The sequence below is a fragment of the Haplochromis burtoni genome, unplaced genomic scaffold, assembly GCF_018398535.1.
Source record: "Haplochromis burtoni strain Fernald_Lab_line unplaced genomic scaffold, NCSU_Asbu1 Contig_3, whole genome shotgun sequence".
NCBI lineage: Eukaryota > Metazoa > Chordata > Actinopteri > Cichliformes > Cichlidae > Haplochromis > Haplochromis burtoni.
Window position 1 is genome coordinate 2,336,085 of NW_024582364.1, and position 11,639 is coordinate 2,347,723.

The 11,639-nt window shown below is 43.4% G+C and overlaps 1 protein-coding gene across 5 annotated transcripts in view; it reads right to left on the reverse strand.

Annotated features, from left to right (window-relative positions):
• Positions 1–11,639, reverse strand: part of LOC102301267 (zinc finger protein 521) — an 89,258-nt gene that overhangs the window by 5,260 nt on the left and 72,359 nt on the right. For all 5 annotated transcript variants that reach the window (XM_014332625.2, XM_014332622.2, XM_005912711.2 and 2 more), the window contains one exon: positions 6,640–6,755. In XM_014332625.2, the coding sequence (XP_014188111.1) occupies positions 6,640–6,755 (116 nt within the window). The remainder of the gene's footprint in view (positions 1–6,639; positions 6,756–11,639) is intronic.

Below are 11,639 nucleotides of genomic sequence, written 5' to 3' on the forward strand. Positions count from 1 at the left end.
AGCAATCCATAAATCAAATTTACTTACAGTGGAGATTAAAGATCAGATTAAAGAAACTGTTTATTTCAAGCGTTCAGCACATCCATTTAACACCTGCAGCCCAAGTGCCTTGTTTTATTTATCTATGATGAAATATTTAAAAAGCTAATCAAAACTATAAACGCCGCCCTCCCGAAGCTCCGAATGAAAGCCTCTGCCTTTACATCACATGCCTGGCATGCAGTAAGGCTGCATAGCCGCATCTGGAGCACGGGGACGGCGCACAAAACCACTGAGACCTACGCATACCCGTAGTCATCACTCAGGAATTTAATTAAGGCATAAGAGAGAATGTCACCGAACGATACTAAAACAAAGAACCTGCATTCGTTTCTGCAGCCTCCACATTGTAGACTGACTTGAAGGAATTTAATCACTTGGTTATTTAGGCTCATTTATGTTTGCATAACGACCGAAAGATGTACAGCGGCCTTCGATCAGTAATGGCCGCTCTGTTTCTCTGGTGATTTTTTGCGGTTGCAATTCATGCTTTGCTGCCACGTAAAATGTTTTCTCACTGTTCAAAACTACTGTGGGGATAGACAGGAGCGTTGCATTCCTTCTTGATCTTTAATGGTGTGCTGAACTCGGCCCAGTATTGACTCAGTCCTCCCTTTGTGCATTCTCTGCTGTTGACCAGTCCACTGAGGGAGTAATCCCTTCCTGCTTTGACCTGAGGCCAGGCTTACTGCTGGCTAGTTTAGCCAATGAAGAACACAATCAAATAAATAAATAATACAGCGGTTGGCATTCTCCACAGTCATCACTTATCAGGCCGTAGGGAGGGTTGACCCCAAACACTGTTATGCCACAACCGGCCTGGTCTCCTTGGTAACAGACTGCCTTGTTTGAAGCGAGGTGCTCGGGGAGTCATAGTCATACAGTAACAGCAAAACGCTAGGGTGGAGTTGACAACAGCAATGGATTTCAGCGTCTTCCACGTGAGTCATTTCCACACCGAACAGTTGTAAAAATATATAATAAATCCATAATGTTCAAAAAAAGCTTTGATTAGATGTCTAACTACCCCAACCAAATACTTCTGAGGTGTAACTGGAGATGACTGACCACCCTTTTTTGTAAGCTGGTGCTTTGTAGCTCCAAATGATACTCATTACCCTGTCTAAGTAGACAAGTGAATGGTACTAGAAACACACTATGCAGTGATCCCGCTGTTTGACTGAGGTAGCAAAACAACTGCACAACTGCTGTGTTATTATGGGGCCTCATTAAGTGAGGAGAGAGTGGGAGACGGGGAGAGGGGAGAGAGGAAAAGCAATAGAAAGAGGGCCAGCAAGAGGCAGAAAAAGAGAGAACGAAAAAAAAAAAACACAAGAGAGCGATACAAACTGTATTCTGAGGTGATAGCAACACACAGATGCCTTTCCAGCCAAAATGAAGACTATGACTAAAGAACCCAATTAAGGGCTTTCTTAGGGGAGCCATCTTGGGAGGGGGATGGGTCTTCCTGGGACATGAGCCCTGGGCTACATCCTCTAATTAGACAGAGCGAGGGGGGAGGATCTCTGCCTGTCACTAGGAGGGAGATGGGGTCCATGGGGTTCCACATGTCAGTCCCAGAAACAAAACACAATTACTTTCACATTTAACCACTTCAGTCAGGGACAGACTTTGACTAGGGATACTACCAGAGTCACCCCCCCCCCCCCCACCTCTCCAGCGCCGCTGCAGTAGATATGCCACTTCACAAATGCAGCGATTTATTTGAGGACTATATTTTCTCTTGCACTTCCACGCTTTCACACGAAGGCGACAGTCGAGCTGCGCTCTCCTGTTTTCCTCGCCAAAATAGAGGAGCGGATCGCAAAATAAACTTTTAATTGACCCACAATTGGTGCCATTCAGCCTGCTTTTCCAGAGCTGAAGAGTCAAATTACTTGGCTGTTATGATGTGCGAATATGAAATTCGAGGGGGGAATAATTGTTCTAATGCTGTTTATTTTGGCCTCTGTTGCATTTTGTTAACATCAACAGCATAACAGACACTTGAAAAATCAGATCACCACGGAGAGTAAATTAAACCTGTAGTGAGTTTCCTGGGAAGCGCTTGAAATGGTATTTTATCAAAGTTGCTGGAAAAAGTCAACTAAGACAAGTAAAGGAGACATGTTTGAGGGAGAGATCCGGTGATGGATTCTAGCACAGTACACCAAGCGTCTCCTCTTTTGTTTGGATTTAACTTTCCCCAGTGGTGCAACAGAGGAAAAAGGAAAAAAAAAAAAAGAGTGGCTCAAAGGCTTCTGGGAGTTTTTGTCATGTCTCCCTCCAGACATTGTGTTTGCATGCACATATCAGACCCTGGGAGAGATGGAGACAAAGACAAATACATACAGCACGCACGCAGATGTATACACACAAACATACTCTTGCACCAAGAAAAAGAATATCCTCCTAGGATCATTAGGTCTGTCATGCTGTCTAATTCTGATCCACCTACAAAACTAGAACAGCAGTGATTCATCACGAGTCGTCTAAGAGAGTTTATGTCCCCGTTTACAGTGCAGAGCCGTGTGTGTACAGTGTAATTACAAATACGCTAAAATATTAATGATGGCACCTCACAAAAGCCACCGTTACTTTCTTCCTAATTCCTTGTTCTTTTATTTTGTAGTGCAACTTTTTTTGAAATGGTGACAGGATGCGGAGCACCTGGGGTGATGAAGAAGAAAACAAGTTGTCATATGAAAGGAAATATATATAAATATATATGCAACTTCCAAAAGCGTGAAGAGCTGTCACACTTGGCAGATCAAGATATTCAGAGAAAATTTGGTGTTTGAGCACCACTTAGGGACAAACACATGAAGCTTTGCTTCTTTTTTTTGCCGCACGTTTGGGACTCGGGGCAGTTAGGGCATTTTTTCGGGGCATATTTTAAAATTCATGAGGCAAAAAAAAAGAAAGAAAGAATAACTTCTGGGGAATTGGGTCTCTGTGCTTCAGACTGAAGAATGCTTCATGAAAAGGAAGGAGGGAAATAAAACCCAAAAATATTGTTTTTGCTTTTTTTTTTAAAGATCCATCACTCAGAGAATCAACTCCAGACATTTGCTGCATTGTAATGCGCAAAGCATACACTGCGCTGATTTCTTTGGCAACAATTATTTCCATCTAATACAGCTACCCCCTTCTTCTCACTCGGTGTCCATCAGTCCCCTTTTTCTCCCTATTTTCTATCCTGGACACATGTTATGACATACATAGCTGTTTACAATGACCTGGTGACCGCAAAGCCTATAAATATGCTTAATTAAAACAGCAGAATTGGACACAGCTTGGCAATAATGGGTATCACACGGGGAGAGGAGAATCTCATTTGTGTGGGGAAGTAGAACATGATGCAGATGTGCTCTTGTCACTTTCAGCACTCATTAAGGCCAGGGAGCTTTGAATTGTCTTTGAAGGAATCCTTTTAAAAGACACTCCAATTAAGGTATGTGTCCTGCGGGCGTCTGAGGAGAGAGGGAGAAGTCATGCAGCATCTCAGTCCTTCCACTCCTCCGTCGATCACGGCGCGACTTAACACATGACTTAAAATCTCATGTCACTTCCAAGGAATGATAATGAAACTGGAGGATGGAAGGAGCAGAGACAACCCCAGCTTAAAAGGAACAAGGGAGTCTCACGCAGAAAATGTCATCTTGACTGTTGTGTAACTTCAGCCTCATTGTCTTGTCTATGGAGAAATTGAGATCATTGGGAGAGAATCCTATGATTGCAGCCCTCCAGTATACTGTGGTACGAGAGCTGAACTTGTCCGTTTCTTCACAAACGAACTGCACTCGGAGAAATGTCAGATTTAAGCTGTGGCTAATACTGCGCATCCATCAGTTAATGAATCTGGCTAATTAATCCAGCCTAGCAGCATTGTCAGTGGCTCTGTTCTTTCTGCAATGTGAAAAGCTACTGTATCCGACGGCAACATGAAGGGGAAAGGAAGTTCATTATCAAGTTTCACATTGCAATATGGCCTTTATTAGAACCCAGGGACATTTTTTTTTTGTCTCAAACGGGGACGCTAGCAACGGGAAGACAGTGGATTTTATTTTGGTGGGAGTGTATTCTGAAGTGAAGCTATGTCTGTTTGTTGCTCAAGGGGTGGGCAGAAGTTGAGGGTCAGAGAGAGCAGAGCACAGCCAGCCTCCTTGCCCTCCCTATCAGCACTTCATGAAATATCTAGACTGCTCCATATTTGAGGGAAAGGGATGCGCAGGGTGCAGGCTGTGTGAGTTTGTGATGGTAGAGGGGAGTCCTCCGGAGATCTTCGAAGGGAAGGATGGTCTATGCGTCTCACAGCTTATTTTTGTGAGAGAAATTGAGAAATGGAGGGAAGGTGAAGAAGAGAAAGAGAGATTATTCTCCATTGGAATATGGATTCTGGGGCACACAGGCCCAGGAGTCAGTCAATCTGGCCGGTCTGAGGGGGGTGGCTGGGCGGGGGGTCCTAGGAGGGCTGATTAGACGGATGCTCTCCCATCATCCATCTCGACAGGCTGGCGAAAATTGGCTAGCCCCTTGCAGGGTAGAGTTCACAGGGGGAGGTGGTGGGGGGATGATGTGGAGTGGTGCGCTGGATACCTGTCACAGCCTTTGGTCTGTTTCAGGATCTCAGCAGCAAATTAATAAAATATCTTTCCTGCTTCCCTTTACCTGCCGTGGCAGCTCTCCCTCTCGCCGCTCCTTCTCCCAGCTTGCACCGGCCCTTTGACCCCTCCGACTACTGTGAGAGATGAGGAGCCCAGGCAGCCGGTGAGTGGGCCAGAGTGTCAGGGAGAAATAGGGAGAAACTCCAAACTCAAGACCCGGCGAAGAGAGAGAGCTCTCGCTGCTGGAAGACAGCTCCACTTCTGACAGACTGACAAACGACTGCCCTGTGTCAGTGAGACATTTTGAAGTGTGATGCATGGGAAATGGCAACCGCAAACAAACAGCAACTAAAAAACAAGCCTCCAACCTGCACTCTTTGTAAGGTTTTAACTGGGCGATGCAGCAATTCCAACATTTACTGAATCAACTTTTAGCATGCTAATATAAAAATGTGAAAAAATAGCTTGAAGATACGAGCTGGCCGTGGCATGTATACAAAAAAAGTCGCTGTTTTTGCATAAGAAAGCAGTGCACATATTTGTATCTATATGTGCTCCGTATATGTTTGAGACTGTGAGCATGCAGAGACATGGGACTGCCTTGAGAGCATGGCACATGTTGAGCATAATGATCGTCTTATCCCCCAAGCTCGTTCCTGCTCTCCTTTCATAACCCTCTGTTTCACAAGAGAGTGCCATAGGTCTTTCATGTTCTGCTCTTGTCTCTTCACACAGAGTAAAACAATATAATCATGCATGAAACATCACCTCCGGGAGGTGGAGATCACTTCATTCCAAAAAATGTCAGACAAAAAAAAAAAAAAAAAGTAGGAAAACATCCCCAGGTTATTTGAGATTGTTTACAGGTACCTGCTACAACCCTCGCTATATAGAGAACATTTGTACCAATGAGAGATGAAAATGTGATAAATAGCAGAGCTTGAAGTGAATGAAAGGCTTCCACATTGGCAGTTTGGTGGAGTGCGAGCCTTGTTAAATAATCTTCTCTGCAGTGGAGTTGCATGTCAGTAGATCAGGCCTTGTTTTATTCATGTTTGTATGCTCAAATGACCAGCAGATAATGATCGCATTCACCTTCCTCCTGGCAGACACACACCTCTGCGTTTACAACCTGAATCTCAATATGAAAATCATTGCCGATCAATTGCCAGCCGAGCCCTGGATATTTCCACCAGCTACCCGGCTAATACATGGCGCAGCTAATCCAAGTTTCAAATAGATGCACATAGAGGATATGGTCAGGGGCTACTGGCTTCTCTTAGCACTTTAAGGTGAATTAAAATACTTTAAGTGATTACGCTGAACACGGTGTTCTTTTAAGACCGCTCATATTTTAATGATTTCGTTTCAAAAAGGTAAGAGAAAAAATGTGGATATGAGAAGTGTGCCATGTGTATGATAAAGAATCCCCCAAACAAAACAGAGCTGCTTGAAAGCACCTCCACAGTGAAATAATATAATAAGGTTTGTTTCATTTTTTCAGGTTCTCCAAGGACCATGGAAAAAGATTGCTAGAAAATGGATTATCTCTCTAACATTGCGAGTTCATAAGTCCAACTACTAACTTTGTTGAAGGGCAGATACGGTCTCCCAGAGGACAAAGCTCATATTTAGCCACGAGGCCTCCTCTGTGATTAGAAGGGGAGATGCAGGCATATTGACTCAACTGTGTTTTTGCCTCTGCACCGTATGTAATTACCTCTTCAAAAACGAACATTCCACTAATCCTCTAATTCCAGATATTTTAGTGCTCTGCTGGTCTAATAAGCAAATCAAATCATATCTGCACATCACAAATGAGTTTTGGAAACGGACTGAAATAATTCCTTCTGAGTCTCTCATCCCAGCCGGGATGGAGGGGGATAACCAGAGTGCTGTGAGCGGTGTTTAGTGTTTGTTAAGCTGTCATGTGTGATTAGCAGTCACAGTTTCTGCTAGAGGCCCCTTCAGCTCCCCCCGGCCCAAGGCTCACCTGTAACTCTGTCTGGAAGAAGAACTTCTGCGGGCACTGTGAGCAGTCATAGATCTTATCCTCCTGTCCGTGGGCAGAGAAGATGTGCTGCTGGAGCTTATTGGCCTGGACAAACACTGCTCACATACATGAGAAGGTAGGGGGGGTGGGGTCAAAGGGTAGAGAAGAAATTGATAAATATTAGCATACATTTTACACGCTGCAAGATTAAGACTTGTTTTTTTTCTGCTTCTTCTTCTTATTGATGGGGCTAAATTAAAGCAAGATGTCGCTTCCATCAAGGCAACGTCCTGAGTGCTTTAGCCCGAATAAAAATCAAAAGCAGACTATGTCAAATGGCAAGAAAAATAAGTTAATCACAAACAAATGCATGCGCTATGAGCCCCCCAAAAACAACAGAGAACAATTTAGGTGTTAAAAGTAAAACTGCAGTGGTCATACGCATGGTGCCACAGCTAGCGGATGCATAATGTTTTGAGAATAACAACGGTCTTTATTTAGCGCTACTGTGGGGACAACAAGCCGGAAAATAAACAACCGCAAAAATTGGCATGGCTTCAAGTGCAAAACATGGCCTCCATTAGTCTACATCGCTAATTATATTGACAATATAAATATTCATGGTGTTGCGCTATTTATTCATGCAGACTACATTCACCATCATGGAAACACACAACTTGCTGGTACTTAAAACATATACCGTACATTTGTGCTTTAATTAAGCCACAGTCCACGCTGAGACGCCAAGGGGGACGCAACTGTGTGCGTCTTGAGTGTATGTGTCTGGCATGTGTGTGTGTGTCTGGATTCTCTAAGGAGCACTTCAAACATGCCGTTTGTTATCCCAGACCCTTGTGCTTTAAGGATGGCTGCCTAATCTCAAAGGTCTGGATGCTCTGGAAAAGTTAGCATGTGGGGGCTTCATTTGAATTTCTTACAGCTCGAAATAACTTTTCTTCTAATGCATGCACTGAGAGCCACAAGGAGAAAGAGGGGTGGGGGAGCAAAGCCACAAAAGGTGAAGTGTCTGCTGGCGATTGCTTTGGGGAGGTTGCTGCAACCCCCTTGGCGAGGCTCCGCAACTTCAGCGTGTCCCAGTTTGAGCTCACGTGAGAGTCGGGTTATTAATTACTGAGTCATATAGACTTGAGACGCATCGAATGCCACACGCCTGACCTGGGAAATAAAAGTTTAGATCCAAAGCAGACGCAGTGCTGCGATGCCTTACGACTGCTAATGCCTGGGTGACAGCTGTCTCTGGAACACGGCAGCATGTTAAACCAGAAATGAACAAACCTCCTCTAATTGACAAACAACTCCATGGTCCATTTCTGAAACTAATGGCTGCGGCGATATGAGGATAAACATAACTGCGGCTACACGGCTGCTTTTACAGTCGGGTTACAAAATATTACCGCTCAAGGTTAAGGCCTCGGCTATCATGCACATTTGTGCCTCTTTTATGCTCCAAAAACGATGACAATTTTCTTTGTGGGGAATACACAGCTTGGAAAGGAAAAATAATGTGCTGATAAACAATAGCCTATTTCTTTAGCTGTGTTTTGTCTGCATATACTGTACAGAAACAGGTCACAGCAGCTGCAGGAAGCCTTCATTATGTCTTTGGCTAGAGGAGGAAAAAGTCAATACAGCAAAAATAAAAATGGATTTGAGACTTGGGGGGCCTTCAAATACTGTACAATAGGGCCAAACACAACTGAGATGTCAAGTTAGCTGTTTCTTGCTATTTACATGCATCTCTGGTCCACTTCCAGTAAGAGTTACATTTAATCAGCAGCGCATTTATCAATTTATAGCTTGGCAGTCACTTACACACAAGTGGGAAGTGACAGTTGATTTAAAGCACCGGGGGCCTGAAATGTTTTAATGCCAGTGTAAGTCCAATAAATACTTTTCTGCTAATTTATATATGTTTGTTTTGACATTTTTAAAGGCTCGGGCTGTATTTATGTTTACTAAAGATGATTGCAAGAATCAGCAATCACTAATATTTACTGTGGTAAACATTTAATTAACAGCAGGGTTCAAATTTGGAGTCCTTTGTCTTCGTCGTTGTTTTTCAAATTAGCATGCAACGTGTAATAAAGGGATAAGCTGAAATGGGCAATGGGGGGACATTGCATTGGCATTTGGCAGCATGAGTCAGATATAAAATATGCCATTGCATTGCCCATTTAGAGGAGGAACACAGGCATGTCTTTCTAGAGGGTTAAAATGAGGACATAGAAAAACAAGGAAGAAATAATCCAAAACCACATCCAAACAGGATCAGTGGCTGCCCATTGTGTCTCTCCCTGCTGAGTATGAGCGAGGGAGCGAGAGAGGGAGGGAGCGAGAGAGGGAAAGAGAGAACTTTGTGGAGTTTGTTGGCTGTGGAGTCGGAGCAGAGCTGAACAGAGCGCTGAGCCGGGTTGGGCGTCAGGGGTGTCAGGGCTGAGGGGGCTGAGGGGCCAAGGTCTCCTCGCTGTGGGGGATATTAAGCCCTCTGATTAGATCTCAGGGGCCGCCCATGGCAGACGTCTCCTTTACTACAGGCCCCAGCTCATCTTTATTTTGGCAGGGTGGTGCTCTCTGCAGGCTGCACTGCACCAATACTGAGCTGTTTGTGCAGAGAGGAAAAATAAGTTTATCCTCCCCCCCCCTCTTTTTCCTTTTTCATTTATTTATTCATCTAGCTTACACGTACTGGTTCCTGCTTAATCCAAGGGTTCACAATGCAGAGGCCGATACGAGAGTTTCGAGGCAACACAAATAAGTCGGCCGCGCGAGTTGATATGGAGCCGATAACTGCGAAATTTCGGGAAAAGGCTAAGCCCGTGTGTTTTATTTGTTTTTGGTGGTAAGATGTCATAATTCTAACATCAAACACCAGCGCAAACATGTGCAGCAACTAAACACACAAAAACTAATTAAACTACTGTAGTTGTCAGACTCGTGTGGATTCTAAAGCAGCGCCTCCTCTAGTTTTTTAAGTTTCTACTTCACGCTGTGACATAAGTAAAAGAAAAGTGTATACGTATACACACACGTACAGACACACACGCGCGCACACACATACACAGGACTTTCATCAGGCACACTTTCTTCTGTTTTGTTTGTCTTAAGCACATATTCCCAATCACAATTTCCACACCAGCCCTCGCTACTGCTCCTAAGGGTGCAGGCAGACACTTCTAGCTGCAGGCTCCCCCACTTCTGAAACCTGTCAAATCTGTCCTGGGAGAGTCAGCCTCTCTCTCATCATCCAGGGGCTTATGGACCTCTCTCCATTTACCCTCCCTCCCCTACACAGTTCTCTTTTCCTCCTCCACTTCCCTCCTTTCATCTCACATCCAAACTTGCCAGTTGCAACCTTCTCAGTTTCCTCTAAGTTTGTCTCCTTTTCTCCTCTATTTTGTCTCTCCTCATCCACCATCGACAACTTACTTTCCCCCCGCTCCATACTTCTGCTCCGGTCTGTTTTGTGCTAGGTTTTTTTTTTTTTTTGTCCTCTCGCCATTCCCATTGGTGTGGATTGAGAGTAATCAGGTGTGTCAAAGAATGACATTCATTCTCTACCTCCCGTTGCGTTTTTCAGGTCGCATGGGGGTAGATCAAACTAAAACATGGGCATCACGGGGGGATGATCTTTTAAACAAAGAGTAACCTTGTTAATCAAGCGGACTCAATAACCCAGCAACTACTACCTCCACCACCTAGTTTGATCAAAGTTTTGCTTTCATGTTCATGTTCCAATCATTATACCTAAAATGGGAATCCTTTTAATATGCAAATATGGATTTAAAATGGTGCAAACAAAAATGGTTGCTTTTAGAAAGTGTTCTCTGAAAACAAAACAGTTTTAATGACCAGAAGTAAAAAGTACTTCAGTCTATTTGGTAATACACTTAAGTATTGTTTTAAAGTGTTTGATGTGAATATAACCGTTTCATTTACCATTATCACTTGATATCTGTATATTACAACTTTATGTATGAATCACCGGATAATCTTGTTATATGTTAATGCACTACCTTAAACTAACAGTTAAAATTAGCTCTACTTTGGACAAGTATGTTGCAACATATGTATAAGAACTCATTCATAAATGTACATAATAGCTGTTTTTTTTTATTGTTTTTTTTACCTTTTTGCAATTTTTTGTACTACATTTTTCTGATAACACTGAAGTACTTTTTATTTACTTTAAAGTACTTTTGCGTGGTACTTTTTAGTAGAAAACTATTTTTTTTACATCATTACTGCCTCAACAATGCAACAAAAGTACTAAAGTGCAAAAGTTAAATGGCTTCTATGGTTTCCATTAAGTGTCAGTAAAACACAAAGAAATATATAGAAAACATTATTTTGTTTTTTGCTGCTTAAATTTACTGGTATCTTAACTTAATATGTATGTTCTATCGATGAAAAGTTGTAATTAACTTTTTCTACTACTCTGTGTAGTGATAAAAAATCCAAAAAAGTCCATGAAATGAAGCACATAAAAAAACAAACTTAGTGCATATTATCTGACAATATACTGTAAGTAGAGTTATGTTAGGGTGTTAAACAAGTGTTTTTTCTTTACTTTATGTCAAGCTCAGCTTGAAGAGATACATTCAGCTGTTTAGCCAATCTCTCAACTGCTCCTTTTTCTCCAAGTGCTCTGACTTCAGTCTGCCTGTCCCCTGCATCCCCAACAGAGGGAGGCCTTTCAGTTCATCCCATACTCTCCACAGCCTTCCTTCCCCGCTACCATAGGCCTTCGCCCATCTGTCTGTCTGCACTGCGACCGCTGTCCTGAGGGTGTACTCTGTCTCTCCCTCCTCCCCTCTCCCTCCCAGCATCCCTCTCTCTCATGCGCCGTGATCGATATGGACGCAGAGGGAGAGGGGGGACCTGTCTGTCAAAGCCGGCGGTGGAAAATGAAGGCTCAGATGAAGGAGGCATGCTCTGTATATTAAATGCCCAGACCCCTGTGAGGGGTAGGAGGAGGGGGG